Source organism: Aythya ferina, assembly GCF_964211825.1.
Source record: "Aythya ferina genome assembly, chromosome: 4".
In the NCBI taxonomy this organism is placed as follows: domain Eukaryota; kingdom Metazoa; phylum Chordata; class Aves; order Anseriformes; family Anatidae; genus Aythya; species Aythya ferina.
In genome coordinates this window covers 59,629,774-59,650,959 of record NC_140300.1, presented here as the reverse complement: position 1 = coordinate 59,650,959, position 21,186 = coordinate 59,629,774, and the positions used below count along the sequence as shown (strand labels likewise).

At 33.6% G+C, this 21,186-nt stretch overlaps 1 protein-coding gene across 3 annotated transcripts in view; it reads left to right on the top strand.

The window, feature by feature from the left end:
* MICU3 (mitochondrial calcium uptake family member 3) overlaps window positions 1–21,186 on the top strand; it is a gene marked incomplete at its 5' end in the record, with an annotated part of 47,418 nt that overhangs the window by 7,051 nt on the left and 19,181 nt on the right. For 2 of the 3 annotated variants that reach the window (XM_084517496.1, XM_084517497.1), the window contains 7 exons: window positions 3,251–3,404; window positions 7,571–7,602; window positions 8,456–8,534; window positions 12,267–12,314; window positions 13,730–13,812; window positions 17,501–17,572; window positions 19,040–19,078. In XM_084517496.1, the coding sequence (XP_084373622.1) occupies window positions 3,251–3,404; window positions 7,571–7,602; window positions 8,456–8,534; window positions 12,267–12,314; window positions 13,730–13,812; window positions 17,501–17,572; window positions 19,040–19,078 (507 nt within the window). Of the gene's footprint in view, window positions 1–1,797; window positions 2,283–3,250; window positions 3,405–7,570; window positions 7,603–8,455; window positions 8,535–12,266; window positions 12,315–13,729; window positions 13,813–17,500; window positions 17,573–19,039; window positions 19,079–21,186 lie in introns of those variants that run through there. The other variant, XM_084517498.1, reaches the window with a different exon arrangement.

Genomic DNA, 21,186 nt, shown 5'->3' with positions numbered 1-21,186 from the left:
AGAATTCCTTAAGTGAATGCCTGTAAAGGTATGGGTTGAGATAACGTTTTAGGATGTCTTGACTTTTTAATTAACGTATTAAGTAGTTTCTAACAATTACAGATTCTATGCAAGTAAGTTTCATGAATTAATAAGCAGTAATAGAAGAAGGAAAGCTTTCAACAGGAAATCAGGGAAAAAAAAATATTATTCCCATGGATGGTTTTACTTGGCAGTTTACTAATGCTTGTGCCTAGAGTCTTCTGCAGCCAAACCCTGCCTAGACACTTGGACACTTGATAGGTGAGTCCCGTGATCTGACACAGTAAGTTAAACCCTGTATACAGGGCTTTGTTTGAGTTCATGTTAAATCAATAGCATAAACAGCTTGTTCTGATTCTTTCAGGTGAAACCACAAAGTTCATAATAAAGTGGTATTTATATTCCTTAGACTAAAATTCTGCTTAAACCTGTAATTTCCCCACCATGCTAACCTGAAGTAGGTGCAGGTTTCTGCAGGAAGGGGTGAAACTGTCTTTTCCATAAGCTACAGATTCCTGTAGCCTAGGTTTTGGAACAAATACTGTGCTTTGGGGATAGATCCAGGATTTTGTCTGGCTAAGAAATAACACCATGAAAACAAAAAAAAATTCAGATCAGTGCCCTTATCCAGTTTGACACTTAGCAAATAGAGCATTTAAGTGCCAGACCAAGGGTATGCAGGGTATTGAGAGGTATGGCTCTTAATGGTGGCCAGCAGTATTTCTATTGGATTACAATGACTTTTAGCCAGAGTGTAAAATACTGGCATTGCTATTTAGCCAGAGGGAAAATGTAGATTGGTGAAAGTGAAGCGGAAACTAAGATTTTGGAGACCAGAGTACTGGCATGAATTAAGTCTAAGCGAGTCTTAAAAATTCCATGTTTGCAGTATGTTGTTTTATATTAGTGTAGGGTACTTAAGGTAATGCTAAGATATGCCTGAGATTTTTGCAAATGCTTTTTTAAGTGTCTTGAGGGAAATACTAAGCAGCAGTACCTGAGATGGTGTGTGTTTCCTGAGAACAAAGAAACTCAACATGCTCTCCAAATCTGAACAGTCAAGGTGCGATGGTATTTCTTGAATGATGTATTACCTACAGATTCTTCTGATTATGCATGATTGATTATGATTGATTACAATTGATTACACATACTGCGCGTGTAATATGGCCTTGAAACAGTTTCTTTCCTGAAAGTTGACTTTGCAGAGGTACTGCTATATTACTCATGCTTACAACCTGTGTTTATTCAAAAGCATGTTTGTAATAGTGATAAAATAACAGATGTATCAAAAAAAAGATAGATTATTAAACTTCAAATACAAAGACAATCAGTTATGTCACTACAAGCTCTACCAAAACAATTGTGTTGTGTAAATCCCACATGAAGGCATAGCTTGAATGCCACTGGACTGTAGAAGGATCACTAAGACTATATTCAAACAGCAATAGCACATAAATATTTTTGCTTGAATATGGATTTGTCAGAAGAGAATTCTTTTTTTTTCTTTTTTTTCTTTTTTTCCACTCCTCCAGGGAGACCTTAGAGGCTTTCCAGTACCTAAAGGGGGCCTACAAGAAAGCTGGGAAGGGACTCCTTGTCAGAGGGTGTAGTGATAGGGCAAAGGGTAACAGCTTTAAACTAAGAGAGATTTGGATTAGATAAAAGGAAGAAATTCTTTACCCAGAGGGTAAACCTTCTAAAATGTGTAAATTTTTTACCCAGAGGGTGGTGAGGCACTGGCACAGGTTGCCCGGAGAAGCTGTGGAAGCCCCATCCGTGGAAGTGCTCAAGGCCAGGCTGGATGGGGCTTTGGGCAGCCTGGTGTGGTGGGAGGTATCCCTGCCCATGGCAGGGGGGTGAAACTGGATGGTCTTTAAGGTCCCTTCCAAACCAATCCTGTGATTATATGAGTGTGTCATTCTAAAGAGAGTTTGTAGGTCTAGTTGTCAGAATATTTTTTATTGGTCAAGTTTAACTGAGTAATCATTTGAAAAAGATAAAATGTGGAAGACTGATTCTCAATCAGAAGTACAGAATACTTGTATGTAGAGCAGTCTACTAACAATTAAATGAATGTATAAGCATTTCTATTACAACTAATTTCTGTGACAGTTTTTTGCCATTGAAACTAAATTTGATTCCCTTTTCCTTCTCCCCCCATAGATGCAATAATTTCAGAGCGACTAGAGGCAGTCCAGAAAGAGAACTGTGTACTCAGTGGTCTTTTTCCTTCTAGAAGGCAGGTTAAAATGTCCAAGGTGAAATATCCAAGTACTAAGACTTATATATGTGAAATGGATTTAGGTGTATCCTTTCTTTTCCTTATATGAAGCAGTTTGGATTTTATCTTTTTCATCTCTGAAAACATGTTCAAGAAACATGCAGTTTCTTCAAGCTATTGATTCCTTGGAGGAGTTTGCCTGGCTTTGAGATTAAAAAAAGTTTTCAGTTAGTAGTAGTATATTTTCTGTTTGAAGCTTTGACAGTATAAAATAAAGATACAACAATTTAGAATATTTACAGCTTTGTACTACTACGTTTAAAAACAGTGGGATGGTGAACTGGGAATTGGCCAATATCTATAAACCTCTCATGGGTTTGTATGAACTCCATGCCATATAATACTTCTGTAGCTCTGGAGAAGTAATTCTGCTCTTATTCTGTTCCCTGAGTATGGTAGCTTTGATTGCAGTAGATACTTGAAATAGCAATAATCATAGAAGGTTTACACATTTTAGAAGGTTTACACGTTTACTTTTTGTAAATGGTGTTATGGAGGTGTTTTGCCTATTACTGTCAACAGCTGCATTCTACATGAAGAAGCAATTAAAAAAAAGAAGTATTCAATTTTCTTCTGGAAATGCCAGAAAACTGAAATAATTTTAACAGAGTCATTTAAAGTCTGACTGCTCAAGTTACACTGACTTCTTTATTTAAAATTGCCCTCCTTTCTCTGATGCATGAACCTATGTCCTCTTTCCCCCACCCCAAGCTTGAGTAGTGTCAGCAATTTCAGTGCATGAAGATTTATTGCTAAAACTGTAGAAGACTGAAAATTACAGCAGTAAAAATCTTAATTTCAACTCTAACTGTACAGAAATATTTGGTTGGATTTGACTTTATGAATTATCACTTTTACATTTACAGTTTCTTTGTAGCGAATGGCAGTGGCAATTGTAAAACAATACTTTTTGTACGTTAAAATTATTTCCTTTTGTCTTTGAAGGTTACAGAAAGCAGATCAGACCTTGAAGATTTACACCTTTATGCAACACCTCGGGAGCAACGGTTTCGTAGGTTTGCCAGTTTAGAATTTGAAGGACAGCTGTATATGACTCCCTATGACTTCATTCAGGCTGTCACAAACGATGAACCCAAATGTAAGCGGGATTTTTATGCTGATAAACTTACTTGAGAAATGATGGTGGTTTATGTTATTTTTCCTTTTAGTTTTGGTTACTACTTTTGTTTCTGATTGTGGTGAAACGATGCTGAACCTTCCAGAATTTTATTTTTAATGGTATCCAAATGCATGCAGACAGCGTCCTGATTTCTACTAGATTGTAAACATCTGTATACATTTTTTTTGATTCCTGCAGAAAACATTAGATAAACATTCTTACCCTACAGGTCACACACAGCTTAATGGGCATGAAAGATAAATTCACGTTTACCTTTTGCACAGTTACAGTTCTGGTTTCTTTCCAAGCAGACCAGTACTGCTGGAAGACTCTTACCTCCTTCTCTGTGTACTTTCTGTGTAAATAGTCAGGCAAGAATCCAGTATTCTAAATAATTTAGGATAGCATTGGTTTGCAATCTCTGCAATCTTAAGTTGTCATCTGGTATCATTTTTATTGGGTAGAGGGGTTGATTTTTGTTGTTTGGTTCGTTTTGCTCTACAGAGATTCTATAAGCATGTCATGGTTTTCTAAATAACATACTTTGAGCAGGAATTTCAGTCCTTCGGGAAATCTACTTTCTACACTTTCTAGCACTGCGTGTTAATTAAATTGATGAAAAATAAAGTAACAACTTCATTTCACTTTTTCTATTTTTTTTTTGCTTTGATTATCAAAGAGTGACCAAACAGTAAGTGAATGTTACAATCCATTGCCGCTCCAATATGACTTCCTGGCCCTCACGTTTGCAGGGCATTGGTAGCAGCACACAACTGAGAAATGAGAGTATCTCTGCTCAGATGTAACATGTATAATATCTTACCATAGACTTCAGGAAGAAAGATCTATACCACAGAGCTAACACAGAGAGAGTCAAAAGCAGGTGAAACAGTCGAGGACTGCTTAAAGCTCTCTGCAGATTTTTCCCCATTGTTATGTTAACTGTAATGAAACCAAGAGGAAGGAATCCAGCAATGGCACATCCATGATCAAAACTGTAATCTCATAACAGTGAAGACAGAAGTAGTGAAAACTTGCAAAACTTTGAAGCACTTAGCAGGAAGCAAATCTTCATTCCCTTTTTTGCTCTCCATTTGAAACAGAGAAAACAGATTCCTTATCGCAAAAAAAAAAATATATATATATATATATATTTTTATATATATATATATTTTTTTTATATATATATTTTTATATATATATTTTTATATATATTTATATATATATATATATATATATTTTTAATATATATATAATTACACATCAGCACGTTGGATCTACTTTCTTTACCCAGATCTCCAGGTCCTTTTTTTTTTTTTTTTTTTTTTTTGTCACTCGGGGAGTGGGTTTCAATAGCTTTTCCCAGGGCAGTGCATCCCATAGCATAGCCATGTATGTCTATGGAGTATTTGTGTCATTTGCGGGGCATCAGTTAAATAATACACTTTGTTTTAAATTCATTTTACAATGTTTTGACTAGTCTGTCTACACTGCATATGTGGTACACCTGTAAGACTTTTCCATGTTAATTAAATTTAGGTTTCTTCCTCCCTCACTGCAAGCATTCAGATGTTTAAAAAATAAAAGTGTTAAGCTTACAAGGATATTCTGTTCATCTCATGTCAAAAGAGAAGAGATCAGGAACTCAAACAATGAACAACCCTTCTGGGTTGAGTGTAAAAAAAAAAATCTTGCTTGTGTCAAAATCCTTCCCATGTATCCAGTTGATCTCAGAGACTAAAGGCAAAACTAACCTTCATGCCTTTAAGTTTTATACGCTAGTTTTATAGATTACATGACTAAGATAATTATTTTAAGGGATGGTGTAGGAGGCTGCAACTAAGTAGAAGTGGATGACTTCATTATGGTGGAAGTCATCTAGGATATTTAGGCAGAACGAGGCTGACTTCTTGGACAGAAGGCTGACAAATAGGAAGTAATAAATGAAGTAAATGATATGTACTTACTACCATTTCCAGCCTCTGATCTCTGAACGTTTAGTTTCAAACTTTATACTGCTTTGTCAGTTTGCACATCTTAATTATCTGTCTCCTTATGCTCTCCTAAAGGAAATAAATAAAGTATTTTTCTGAATAATATAATAATACCTGCTAGAAGTATTTTGTAATTTTGGATCATTTTAGTTTTGTTTGAAACTATAAATAGCAGGGTCCGTGCAGGCCAACATACCAGAGTGTCTATATTTTGCATAAAAGAACATATGCTTAATTTTTTTTTTTTTATGGATGAAGACTAGAAAGGTCTTGAATATTGTTAGAAAGCAAAACCGCCCTTTGAAGAGTAATAATAGTAACTCTTTGTGTCTGCTTTATGGAAAAGCTAATGATACTAGACCTGAATGAGATTTTTTGATGGAGTGAATGCGCCTATTGTGATTGATTTACTTTGGAAATCTTGTAAACCCTACAAAAGTCAAGAGGGTGTTCACTTCCTTTTTTTTGATTAAACACTAACTAATATGGTAAGAGTATATTTTTCTTTTATAAAATGTAACTTTTGACTCCAGGCAGCTGGAGTCAAATATGAAATAAATGGTATAATTAACTTTCTACTGCTGCCTTTAAGGTGAAGGCTTTCATTTGGGAAAATATATCTTAATAGTCATGCTTGATACATTTTTACCATCTGCATATGTGTTTATATGTTCAGAAAGTCAATGAAAAGAAGAGGAAATACTTTGTTTTGCTAAAAAGCTCTTGATAACTATAAAAACTTCAGCTTAATACTGAGCTGTAAGAAGTATATATATAGACAGAAAACTTAACTTGTCTAGAAGCATAAATCTATATATAACATGAGAAATTATCTGGCTGGAAAGCTAGATATAATTATTTCCCATTTTTTGTGGTAGGCATAAACATACAGCAATTTATGTGGTAAAGGTGGTTGTTTTGTTTTAGTATTTTGAGACAAAGCTTTAATTGACATTAAATAATTAAGCTGAAAAGTACATGAAAAAATTGGATCATGTTATGATGTTGCATGATATAATCCCACCATGTTTGCAGTGGGATTTGCAGACACGTTTAGTGCTATTGCTGAGGTGTAGAACTAAAATTTCAGTCAGTGTCACACCACAAACCAGTAAGAGACCATAGTAGCTTTTGTGTCCTGGTTTTTATTTAATGAAGCATGGACACCACCATGAGAAGGGGTTTTCTAGTACCAGAGGGTGTTTTGCTTTATAAAAATTAGTCTTTACTAACCAAGAAGATAAGTATTTGACCACATAATCAATTTCTTGTACCTTTGTAAATTCTGATATTTGCAGCGCTTTATCTTAATACTGAATGTGTGCAAAGGTTTGTCTTGAGAGGTTGGTGATGAACATCAAGTTCTGAATTCTTAGGTGGTTGTAGACAACCGTTGTCAAATGCCAGTATCATCTGCTTCTGGATTCTTTCACTTTAAGGCTTCAGGAAGAACGCATCTGTTCAGTCTTATTCATTATGAGTTTTCAGGTTTAATGAGCAATTTCAGTTCTGAACTCTTCAGCTTTGTTAAAATTACTTACAAAAAATTAGCTCAACAGAGGCTCTAAAAGGGAGCATGAATCTGATCACAGAATCACCTAGGTTGGAAGAGACCTCCAAGATCACCTAGTCCAACCTCTGACCTAACACTAACAAGTCCTCCACTAAACCCTATCACTAAGCTCTACATCTAAACGTCTTTTAAAGACCTCCAGGGATGGTGACTCAACCACTTCCCTGGGCAGCCCATTCCAATGCCTATCAAGCCTTTCAGTAAAGAAGTTCTTCCTAAGTAAAGAAGAACCTTGGAATGGCTAAAAGGAGTCCTAGCTTCTGATGTTGTTTGAAGGACTTTTTTTTTTTTTTCTATTTCTATGTATTTGCTTTAAAATATATGGCTAGTGAACTGAAGCAGGGGCCAGAATCTAGGAATCTAAGTTAGGAGTCTAGGTATGTATTAAACTACTTTTTTCTATTAATAAGATAAAGAGATTTTTTTTGAGCCAGGCTGAGGACTTATCTCATTAATAAAGTAGGGAAAATATTTCTTGTTTGGCTAGAAAATAGGGATTGTGGATGTAGTATAATTTTAATGACACCATATTAACATAACTAAATTTGGTACGTTCATAACTTTGTCTTTTGTTGCAGGTGCTAAAAAGTGGCGATCCCTGTCAAAGCAGGTGGGTAGTAGTTCCTACACTGGAATAACTCCTATAACCATACCTTTTGCTACAACTGCCTTTTTTCATGATGTAAACTTGGTGTTGCAGAAGAAAGGTTTTTCATCCTTATAAAAAAAAAAAAAATGCACAAATTTTAATTTCTTCTTTTTTGTCACTTCAGACTGATTTGAATCCAGAATCTCAAACATACTTGAGCAGCTGTGCCTGTTACGTTTGGTTTAGTGACTTTCTCAAACCTCTGTCAGTTCCTTCCTCAGCCCATATCTGAGTTTTAGTGTCGAAGTGTAACAGCTGCATGAAATACTCATGCCACTCTAGCGTTTGCTGAAGTGCCTCTCACATTTTAGTTTTTTTGTATTTGTACAACTGCAAGAAGGCTGTTTCAGTGTCCGTGTATTGAGAATAAAGTACATTTGTATTCATGGGTGAAGTTTGCTTTAGTTTAGGTTGAGTATTTTAAAAGAACAATTGCCTAGAGCTTGTATCAAAACCTCACTGAAATCCAGGGGGGACTCATCTTTGACTTCAGTGAACATGTGCAACAGTGAGTAATTTCAGCAACGATATGTATGTTATATGTATCTCTCCAATTCTGCAAACACTTAGTATTCATGCAGATTTTTTCTTGGATGAGCAATTTTTGTATTAATCATGTATGCAAAATTTATGTATGTGTTTAAGTAATTACAAAGTCATTGTGATAAACTGAAGTTAAAGTAAGTGGTAGATTTGCATGGAGTTCCTTTCTCGTCTTTTATGTTGATTTCCTAGCATTTACTCATAATCAGAGAACATCTTCATTCAAATATCTAAATATATTCTTCAGTATTTTTCAAATCTTATTTTTTAGGAATTGAATCAGATCCTTATGGAGACGCCACCAGTTTGGAAAGGATCATCCAAACTTTTCCGTAATCTTAATGAGAAAGGTGAGGGATAAGAATTCATTTTCCTGAACCAAATAGTCATATGTATTAAGTTATTGTGACTGAAGTAAATTACTACTTAACTTAGTACTTAAATCTTTCAGAAAATGTAATCAAGTTTAAAAAAATAAATAAATAAAAATTGTTGCTTTCTACATTTTAAAGAATATAGAAGTTCCCTTTAGTCTCTACAGTGTTTTAATTCTGACATCTTCCAGCTAATATTCTTAAGTGAACGGGTAATCTAGTATATTTATATATTTATATTTACACATATGTTTATAATATACTAAATATATATGTATATACATATATATATATATATAAACATACGTGTATATATTTAGTATATTAAGTGGTAATTTTAGTATGTAAACTGACGTTTGACTGTTTCACATTCAGTTTCTTCCAATCATCTGTAGAACTGTTGTCAGTTCGGACAATAGAACTTATATGGAATGTTCTAAAAAAATATGCAAAATGTCTTTAAGACATCACTGAAGACAGTGATGGTCCCTGATATAATTGAATAAATGTTTTCTTCACAACAGAAAGAGTTTCAGAAATGCTGTCTATCCCTTTAAAACGAGCTGACCAAGCTCTTTTTGAACCTTTAGAACTTTATTAGTAAAGGAAGAGCCATGGTCCAGGTCTCCCCCCACCTTTTTTTTTTTCCTCTTTAATATTCTGTATCACTTGGGGAAAAAAAAAAAAAAAGAGAGAGAGAAAAAAAAGAAACTGTTAACTCATGTACCAAAATGAAAAAACTACTTATGGTAAATAACCCCCATATTCTTTTGTTTATTTTCAGAATAGTAAAGGACTGATGGAACTTTAAAATATTTCTAAAAAAAGCAGCTGCAAGCAATTGCTATAAAATAAAGACACTTTCTGGATCTTTAAATAATCATGCTAACAACAAAACTCAAAACAAATATGTGCACTTATTTGATGAGTCTAATTTAACTACAGCTTAAATTTATTAAACGAGTAAGTAAGCCACTATTTTTAGAGGAGTGTCACAAGCTTAAATCTCTAGTGTGTTCTAGAGATTCCAATCTCTTGAATCTTGAATTGTAAACTGCATTTAGATTTTTTTGCCCTGAGCTTGCAATCAGTACTCCAGGGAGAAGCAGAAACTGGCACGTTTTTGCATTGTATTTCCTTGTTCTAGGCTGACAGTTGTATAGTCAGAACAGCTGACTATTCACCTTCATAATCTGTTAAATCAGTACCTTATCAGTTTAAAAAAAAAAAAAAAAGTATCTAGATATTGCTTACTAAGTCTAATAATAATAAGATGTCTCCAAAACAGGCGGTCTTGATTCAACAATATTTTACTCCAGTCTTCTGTTAGTGAAATTCTACAGAATCTGATAGAAGTAAGAGGATTCAAAACTGGTGTAATAAACTGGTAATGTTGGTAATAAACTTTAGCACTTATATAGCTTTTCGGCACACTTTACAAAACAAGTGAATTCTGCTACCCCATTTTATAGATAATATTAGATGGAGGGAATGGGAATAGAATTCAAGTCTCCTTCATTCTCATTTATATGATATGAACACTTCAAGATTATTTTACTCATATTCTTTAAAACGTGCACATTTTAGTATGAAGGAAGTACCAAAGGCCTATGTCAATATATTTTGCCATAGATTAATTTAAACTACACAGATTTATGCCAGCCATCCTCAGGTCTTAGTTTTTTGTGTTTTACCCTCAAGTGACCTCCACCTCTTCTTTCTGATCTTGGAATAAGCTTTTCTTTCAATTCAATTGAAATTACAGAGCCTCTCTCCCATAACGCTCAGAGCAGTCAACCAGAACTATCTGTCTACAGCTACAATATACCAGCACAAACAAAAGGAGAGAATGCTTTCAAGGCCTTTTATATTGCTGTCTTCATACCTGTGGTGGACTGTTTGACAATTGCACTTCCTTCCTCCATTCTACAACAAAGAAGGTGTCATCAAACAAACAAAAATTCATTTTTTACATTTATTGACAGGCTATTAAAGAATGTTTTACATTACTGAATGAGAACCTTTGAGGTATCTGATTTCTTGATAGCTGCTTGTCCAAACAGACTCAAGTAGACATTTGTAAAAGAATTTCTGCAAGGCGCTGTATAAATTCAAGCCACACGTTGATTCACATCTTTGTGTTACTGGAGAATGCAGCTGAAGAAGTATCTAAGTTGATTTTTACGACTGTTCTTAAAAGCAGGGAATCTTCACTGCAAAGCTGGAAAAATGACAGTCTTCATGAATATTATTTCAGGACAGAACTAATATGGAACTTTTTGTGCTATAAGTATTAATAAAAAATGCTGAAGTTTCTTAGTTTGGCAGCACTGGAAGTGCTGATGTTAAATCTGTTCAATAATTGTGAAATCTGTATGGATAATATAGTGTTCAAGTTTGAATTATATAGGTGTTTCAGCGAAAAAAATCACATGACCGTTTACATAGTTCATCATATATTCAGTTGAGTTAGACTTTAGAAGATACTTAAACGTCCAAAGGTGTGACTGTTTTTTTAAAAAGCGCTTATGAACTTCACCTAGACAGAAATAAAGGAGACAGACAGTAACTTTTGAAAATCACAGCAGTTAGACATCTCTGCTATCAGGCATCTAAATACTTTTTTTGTTGTTTGTTAAGCTTTTGAAATAGTCTAATATTGTGGACTGTCTTAAGATTTTGGGTTTTATAAAACAGACAGAATCAATTGGTTAGAAATCAGGAACCAGTTTTGGTAGCTCAACCTTGAAGACGACTAGAGCTAAAGGCCTTTGGTAGAATTGCAGGTTACTGTTGCCAGTTCTTAGTGCATTGAGGGATGCTCTTCTTCATTTGCGCTGTATGCATTCTGTAAGGTTACCTTTTTACCCCAGAAATAGAGAAATGGAAGTACAGCTTATCAAACATACCATTTGGATATTGACTTCAGCTCTAACTTAAATTTTGCCTTCTTTATTTCTGAAGAGGAAAGGTAATGCCATATCATGCTGTGATTACCTTTTGACATCTGACAAAAGATTAAAAGCTTGAAATGTATTCCTTACAGGTCTTTTGAATGTAGAAGATGACAGTACAGGTTCCCTTAATAGGCTTTGAAAATATTTAACAAAAAGCTACACATTCATTTAATAAGAGTTTTAATATAAAATTCAGGTGATTATTATGAAAGTGTGCATATAAAGACAATTTGAAAGCCCAAACTATGCTTTTGTAAGTAATACAAGGCCAAGTTTTCAATTAGCATATGACATGCACTTAGCATATGTTAAAGTCAAGAACTATTTTCAAACGTTATCTATCAGGAGGAAGCGCTATTAAAGTTCTCATAGTAAACGTTCTCCTGCTGTTAAAGACTGTTGTCGTGTATTATTGGTGAGATTTTCAGAGAGCTAAATAGCTTCTAAAAATCTAACCAGCTTCTGTTTAATGAGCTATTCTCTACTGTTTATTTTATTTGCATTATTTATTTATTTATTTGCATTATCTATCTCCTAAAATAGTCAACAGCAAAAAAAAAAAAAAAAAACCATAGATCCATATTTTAGTCAAATGAATCAATGACTAGCTTGAACACAGTCACATGCAAACAAATATGAATAGGCATATGTATGAAAATGTTCCTCCTTATGCATAGATTTAATGTTTTTGAGTTTAAGATTTGGATCCAAAGTAAAATTAATATGGCATCATTTTTTCTGTTGTTTTCAGGTGTGATATCTTACACAGAATATTTATTTCTCTTATGTATTTTAACAAGTAAGTATTTTGGGAAAAGAAAAAATCCTTCTTTACAAATTCTTAAGTTTCAAATATATTGCTATATATTGGGATTTTTTTGTCCTCTCCTGCATATCCCAATATTGAAAAAAATGTATCAGGCATCTTTATATCCATTTGAACCTGCCTTGTCCTACAGAATCTTGTGTTATGCTTTAAGTGATTTATTCTCTAGAAACATCTTTCACTGGGTGTTGAAAACGCTGAGGCACTTCAGCTAAAACCCAGTAAAGATCTTAAACTTGCTTTGTTCTTTGAAATTCCTATACAATTTCTAGTTGAATTTACTGAATGTACTGAATTCACTGGTCATAAAGGACATTGAATATAGGGAGAAGAATATATATTATGTACATTGTTACTGTTTTGTTTTCCTTCTTAGTGCATAAAAGATAACATCAGTGGGATACTGATATCAGTAACATGCTTCATTTTAGAAAATCTGTCAAACTGAAGTAAATGTTTATTTATATAAGAAAACGCTAACAAAATCAAATACTTATTCTTCTACCACCTGTGAAAACAAAGTAGAAGAACTTATAGCTCGAGTAAACTAAGCCTGATGCCAACTGATATTTTAAGAGCTGCTTTTTGGGAAGGATCAACGTGTTTTGTCTTTCCTTTGTATACAATTAAAGCATTTCTATTGGATTCATTAGATTTTTATTCAGATATTATTTGGATACTTCCTGTGAAACAGACAGAGTGGGAACTTTACCCCAAACCCGTACTTAAATGCTGCATCGGTGGATATCCTTCCATCATCTCTTTATCTGGACTAACCTCTGGCCATAATTCATATTGCAAGGCAGTGAATTATCACCATAATGTTGCCCAAAGACTTCACTTACAGTTGCCTTCAAAGTCAATGTGTTTCCGAACTGATGTAAAATTCTAACCTGATCTCAAATTTCAATGACTGTAAGCATGTAAACAAGAAAATTTTTCCTCTTTCTATATGTCATTCATTTTGACCAGGAGTTGCATCCTGTACTTTTTTTTTTTTTTTGCAAAGCTTTTTAAAGTGTCTTGAGAATACTGTTTTCATAAACTTATTTTCTACAATTTTATTAAATAAAATGGACTCTAATATGAACTAACACTATTTTAACCGCTGAAGCAACCTCTACTGAAATGCATTTTTCTTGAGTATTTTGTGATTTATTTCTACTGTATATTTCCTTAATCATTTGTGAGCATACCTTATGTTTTCATAATATGGACAATACTATTATATTGATGTTATGATTTGCATTTACTATGTTCACAAATATGCTAATTCAAATTAGCTGAGGATATGGCTTTTATAAAAGACACCAAATAATTTCTTAGAATTTTGTGTTTGTTTTTTTTTCTGAGCAAATTAAGACATGATTGTTGTAATTTTTTGGCAGAGCCGCATGCGGGTTTTAGAATTGCTTTCAACATGTTTGATACTGATGGCAATGAGATGGTGGACAAAAAGGAATTCTTAGTGGTATGTATATTTTCAATCTTTCAATGTTTTTATGTAATCTTGAAATTCACTTTTTGTCTAGATTGAGACTTAAGATGATGTCAGCGGTCATGAGAACGTGAGGCATTCTCCACTGACTGGAGTGGTTTATTTGCCTTATTTAATGTAAACAGTAAATGTAATGTAAATAGTAGCTTTTTATTACAGTACATGTATATGTTGTGTATAATGGTTTTTGAAGCTTAATTCCAGTTTCTATTCTGGATCTTTAGAATTAGACTGTTGAAGTAATATTGCTATGTCAGTGATCAGTAGAATTACATATTTAAAAACACAATGAAAAGGAAAGGCATACTTCCCATGTTCTGTTTCTGAATTATTTCCAACTCAAGCTATAAGGCTCAATTCAAATAACCTATGCTAACCTAAAGAAAATTGAAACTTGAAGGAAACTGTCCTCAACACACTGCGCTTCCTTCAATTCTCTTTTTCAAGGAGGTGATGCACAGAGTGAGAAATGAAGGGGACGTTTTCTGTTGGCCTACCTCCATCAGAACAGGTTTCTTTTGTTTGGGAAGCTGCTGTCACATGCATATTTTGACATGCTAAACATTTTTTCTATTATAATATTAAATGTACATTTCCTTCTATTTGCTGATTGCAATAGTCATCTCCTCCAGGAAAAATAAAAAACAAAAACGCTCCAAACATTGAAGCAATTTTCTGGGAGATGGGAAGGTTGTCTTTCATGATTCCCCAGACCAGCTAGTGGAATAGACTGTTAAAATAATAAAAGAAGGTCATGCATTACAAGAGCTAGGATGGGAGAGAAAATTGTAGCAGGAAACATTGCCTTTCAGAAACTTATGGTAAAAATAGGATTGAATACATACATAAAGGAGGGAAACAAGTGCAACACTTAGGGATGGATATTACATCTTTCTTTCTAAGTGTGCTTTTATAGTCCTTTTCACATCTTGTTTCTTATTTCTTCTCTGTCATGGTTACTGATAGCCATTAAAAATTACTCTTTACTCTTTTCCTGTTACCAGACTTAGTGGATAGAAGGAATGAGACTTTTCAAACATCAGATACGCTGTTCTCCACCTATCATATTTAACAAATTTGTATAGATGACCCTAACTCTTCTGGATTAGTGTCAGTGGCCCTTCGAGAAAAAAAAAAAAAAAAAAGATCAAAACCCATACATCAGAATGTTAGATCTAAAGTAAGAAAAACTAAAATACGCAGGAAGGTAGATAAATGGTGTCTGTGTAAATAAAAGTAAATATGAGAGTAAAAGTTTATTCAGTGATACCAGAGTTATTCTCTGATAGACACAGCTGCAGACTATGTATCTGACATCCGTACTCACTTTGCATGGGTGTGGATCATCTCCTCTGTCGTTGGAAGCAGAAAACTGTAAACATAGACATTTGAACTACATCCAACATTTGCAAAATACTTTTTTCATTGATTATGGAGAGCTAATTGGAAGCAAAGTTAATACTTTTCAGATCTACAGAAAACCGTCTTTCTAGAGAATGATGTAGGGATCACGTGTTACAGTTCCCAAAGAAAAAGAGTACATGTAGTGAAGAGTTGCAAAATACTTAGTTCTTCTGATAACAGCTTTGGTGGTTTTGTCAACTAATTCATCAGGTGTTTGTGCTTTTCCTTCTGGTTATATCATAAGGGTGAGGTCAAAGAACAGAAGGATTGTATTCCCTTGTTACAGGAGATCTTGGTTTTGCTCCTTTCAACAATCTCATTATCCTGTTCTGAACAATGTTGCTATGAAGGTACTCCCAGATCCTTTCACATTCACTTTTCTACTCACTGGTATCCTATAGCACTCTTTCTGAACAAAAGATCCATTTCCAGAAGTTTAGCAAGCGCTTTAATGGTGAATGCAACAGAATCCTACCCTCTTTGCTTCAGTGGAAGGGGAAATACATCCAAAGATGCACTACCTTTTTTTCCCCCAGATTTTTTTTTTTGGGGGGGAGGCAGGAGGGGACAGGTGTGTGTGTGTGTTCAATTACTGCCACTCTTCTCTCCTACTTGATGGCTTGTCATTTCAGTTTTCACAAAATATTTTCTTTCTACTTCTATCTCTTTATTTACCTTTCTCCTTTCCACAACTCTGGGTTTGCAAGCTGCTTAATACTCTAGGCCATCAAGCTAAATGCCCTCTCATCACTCTTTCCTTGTCAGCATAGGTTACAGTAGTTTGTGCCTGTAAATTTACAAATATATTTGAAAAGATAGAACTAGATCTGTAAATTAATCCTGTACTTAAAAGTAGGTACAATGACACACAATATTCTGGTCTGTATTTGCGCTATAGACAGTTCCAGAAGACAGTAGTTAATTTTGGAAATTCATAAAATGTTACTTATGTTACTTAAAAAAGCATTGGTTGTTTGCTCTCTAACACTGCATTCATTTTTTTCATTGCTGTCATACCACAGCAGCAGAGTTTGCTGATCCCATTGTCTTTTATTCTCCGAAATATGTTATTCTGATTAAATTTGGAAAATTTTTGTGCAAACTATGTCACACACACATTATCAGTATCGGGTTTTTACCAGACTTCTGGTAGGTAAAATCCAGTCTTTGGAACCACTGTTTGTATACCATGACGTTTGGTTCTAAAAATACCATATACTGGATAGGACAAATTTGTCAGCTACAGTGTGTGTTGTTTATTTTATTTTTGGCCCATTTTGAGTTAACACATGCTACAAGGGGCAGTATGATACTTTCAGATCGATTTTTGAAAAGCTGAAGTTCACTGGTAGATGGCATCACAATAGCATCATAATACTGCTCTGTCTGCTGTGAAGAATAATGTCATTTTTCTTTTTCTAATTATTTGGGAATATTGTAAGTATTGCAATAATAAAATTATTTAAAGTATATTGATACTTACAAAGAGAATTGCAGACCATTTCATAACATGAAGACATTGCGATTTCTAAAAATAAATGTGTAAGAATCTCTGTATGTTTTAAATGCTGTGTTTGAAGTTGTCTCAGAAGTCATGTCTAAAGCTCTTAACATAAATAAATTTGGGAAGGAGGTGTTTTACAAAAGTCAAAAGTATTCTTTGAACATACTTGAAAAAACAAAGATACTTGATAAATTACTCTTGAGTAGTAGTAGAATGTTTTGCCCCCACCAGGTGTTTCCACCCCATGCTTGTGCCAGCAGGAATAAGAACTGATCTAGCTACCTAACATGAAAAAAGATTGATCCAGCTGACTGCATAGCTATACAACTGTACTAAATAGTACCTGACAACAAAGGATGTGCTTAGAGGAGTTGGAAAAGACTGGAAACTCCCACTTGTAAGCCAGTACAGACCTAGGCTGACTAAAACATAAAGCTAAATAGGATGTTCTGAGTATTGTGCTCCCAGAGTTACTAGCTTTATTTTGTGGGAAAACAAATAAACAACTTCTTCCTTTCTGTGTTATGCTTAAGGTGACAGAAGGTTCATGAAGGCATGAATATAAACAAAAAAAACATCATTGGAACACTGATATTTTACTGAAGAACAAATATAAACAAAAAACGTAATTGGAACTGAAGAACTATGTTTTAATAGTGCATGCAGTGTTACTCACAGTTATTGTTAGAATGGATTGTTATGCATGTGAAATGACCCAAAAGCAAAATAAGAACAAAATGATTTGTTTTGTAGTTACAAGAGATTTTCAGGAAAAAAAATGAGAAGAGAGAAAGAAAGGGAGACGAAGAAAAACGTGCAATGCTGGTAAGTAAAATCAGAATAGTTGCAGCTGGTAGTCCAGCATTAATTTTCTTTAATGCAATTCAAAAATTGAATTTGCAATTCAATTTTTTTTGAATTGCAAATTTTTTTTTTTTGCAATTGCAATTCAAAAATTGAACAAAGTTGTGTGTGTATGTGTATTGTGTTCGCTAATGACTTTCAATTTGTTTTGAAACAATAATTTTTTATCGTTAAAAGACTACGTATAATTTTAAGTATATACAAAGAAAAACAGTTACTGCAGTTATTGGAAAAAACACTTAAGTGGTTTATATAAAAGAAAAAATAGTATTTAAATATTGTATTACGTGCATTGATTCCACTTGGAATCTTTAAGGAAACTGAATAGTAATGAGGCAGTACCATTCAGTCACTTAAAAGTGAGGCATCTCAGTAGCAAAACCAAACTGTACTCCTGCTCTTATAACTTACAAAAAAATGTTAAATGTAGACATGCTGATGTTAATACTTGTTATTAATGTAGCAGTTTTAATATAACTGATGAAATTTGATAAGTGAACAGTTTTTATATTCTTTTCTTATTAAATACTGCTTATGATCAGCGCAAAACATCTTCAGTTGTTTATATTATATGAATAGATTTTTGTGGAACATTAAATACTTAATTTAATGTAAAATTTGTGTTTATTACATGCATGAGAAAAGTAAGTCAGAAATAGACTAGTGTGGGTTGTCTGGAGGATGGCAGCACTACCAGGAATTATACTGGTAATTTACTGGTAATATACTAGTATACTAATATACTACAGTATATATAATTATACTGGTAATATACTGGTAATTACTACTGGAATTTTACTGGTGGACAAGTAAAAATCAGGTACAAGTGTCTGTCAAGCCCATGGCAGAACAAATGTGTTCTTTTGTGATTTGCACATATTTATGGAAATAATTCTTCATTATAAGAAACATTTTGACATATCTATGCAGCTTGTCATGGTACCCAGAATCCTTTTCAGACCATTGATTCAGGATCTCAGGATTTTGTCCCTGAAACTGTATAAAATTTGAATTCCAAGAATTAATACTTTTTAAATCTTATCTGAGTATATAAAGGGATCTTTTCTTCCCACACTGAGAAGAACTATCCTTATTAGTTTTGAAAACTGTAGGTCGATTGTTGAATCTCTCACACACTGTTTATGCTGAAAAAGGAAACTTGCACCCAAAAGAAGAGTTTTTTGAAAAAAACTACAAAATGGAACTTTCCTCCTGATATTAATCTCTTCAACTTTGTACTTCTCTTAAGAAAATTTAATGAATGAAAATAAAGCAGACCATTTTCTATTCACTGTCACCTTAAAATAAAACTAAATCTAATATTATATAAAATAAATCTTAACCTATTCTGTTGTCTTTATTTTTTTTCCTTCTTTTGTCTTCATTCTGACGTGATACTTGGCTTGGCCCGTTTTTGCTGTATGTCAGCGTCTTCAACTTTATGGATATCATACCTCTACTAACAGTGTATGTACTCTAAGTATTCTTAATTTATGCAGTCTTCACCAGCAAGGTGAAATAATATGCGATAAGAGTATTTTTTATATTTATATTTTTCATCAAGTCAATTACTTCTGCTAATCAGTAAAAATGTGATGGTTGCTTACTTCCATGAAAAGTTGCATGTGCTCATTGCAAGCATTCAGAAACAGACCAGACTACCAGAATGAAAAGTTGTTCTCACTGTTTATGTAAAATGAAGGAATTAGTATTTTTTTTTTTTTAGAAGGACAAAATAGATCTTAAAAAACAGTAGAGCCATCTTGTTAATTAACCTAGGCACATTAAGCCTGAGTCTGTCTTGCCTCCTTGTGTATAATGTGATGTAATAACAAAAGTTATATGAAACCTTCACCTTTGTCATCTACCCCCTACTATGCTGTCAAAAAAAAAAAAAAAAAAAAAAAAAAAAGGAGGAAATAAAAAAAAAAAAGAGCCTTTGTGCTTCACATACAGAACAAACAAGAACTTTTAGTGATGAACTAGAATAGGATCTTGCAGAAAAAAGAAAAACCTTCATTATGTAGGTGACTGTAAACTTACTTTTGATCATTTTAGAAGAGTAAGAGATGAAACTGGCAAGAGAGAAAAAGAATGTTCGGGTTTTTTGAATGTATTCACCAGGATTGTAGTGGCCTTTTCAGTTTTTCCCTTAATGTCCTGGGGAGTAGAAGATACTTGAGACTTGAGAACTACAGCCCTAAAATGTCTGAGATAGTGCAAAAGTACCGTGTTGGGCCCTTTTCTTCGCCTCATCCTTAAAAACAGATGTGTTTTTTTTGAGAAGTGTCAGGGTCTATAAGCCATAAGGTGCATGCCATGCAGCTTTAAGTGGTTTAAATATTTTTGTATTTTCATTTCTGTAGGTTAATTCTTTTAAGTCATGATCTGGTGCATACTGCAATTGTGTGTTAAGACTAGCTCAGCATGTATTGCATGAGTGCTTTTACTAGCCAAATGCCAACTGAAATGTAATAATTGTCATAAGATGCATGTAAGGAAAATAAAATCTGCATGCCCGAAAGTACTAATTCCATTAGCTAAAGTAAGAGAATAAATTCAGTGAGTACTTTATAGTGATATATTAAGAATTGTATGCATAAAAGAATGAGGTGTTCTAACACATGGCCTAGTAAATATCAAAGGGATATAAGTAAGTGTTAGAGGGAAACTCTAACTCTATGGCATCATAAGGACCTAATCCTGTACACGCTGAAGTAAAACAATTTCTTTAAATTTAGCAATTTAGGAGTTCTGAGAATGTATGAGAATAATGTGGATATGAACAGCATATGGACTGTTACTCTACCATAAGAGAAAGATAAAACCAGATTTTTTCAAAAAGGAAATAAGTGTAGTATATATTAAATAAGTCTGTAATTCCTAGTAACTTGTCACATTTCTTTGGTGACAATTCACAGGAGCTGAATTGAATTGGATAGAGAAGAAAGTACATAATAGAAGTTCTAGAAACATTAGACAAGTTAAAGTATTTTAGATTATTTAGTACCTTCCAGCAAGTATTTTGCAATGTTCTGCAGCTAACACCATACATGTATATTAAATATCTTAATGTATTTTTATTGGTTCTATTTTTATAACATTACATATTGACTTAGTGTTGAAATATTGCTTTGGTAGTATTAAGAGCATTATTTGTAAAAAATGTAAATTACAGAAATCATAGACAGATTCATTTATTTATATATGTGAAATACAGCTGAGGCAAATTAATATATGACAGTCCCATGTGCACTGAGCTCCACTGCATTGGTAAGAGCTCTTAGATAATACCTTCACTCATGTAATGGTATCACTGGTAGAAATATTACAAGTGTAATAAAGACCTGTTACGTACTGACGAACGTTAAAGGAAAATGGAAAAGGAAAGATTGGATATCATACTATATTTCAGCTATCTAAAGAGTTTTGTATATTAGTATTTCTGTTTTTGGCATAATGTGAAATACATATACACAGTAACCTTTCAACTTGTTGAAAGTCAACTATTACTACAAACCGTATTCTTCATGGTAATGGTGTGTTACACATTGCACAGCATTCTGATCAGTAAA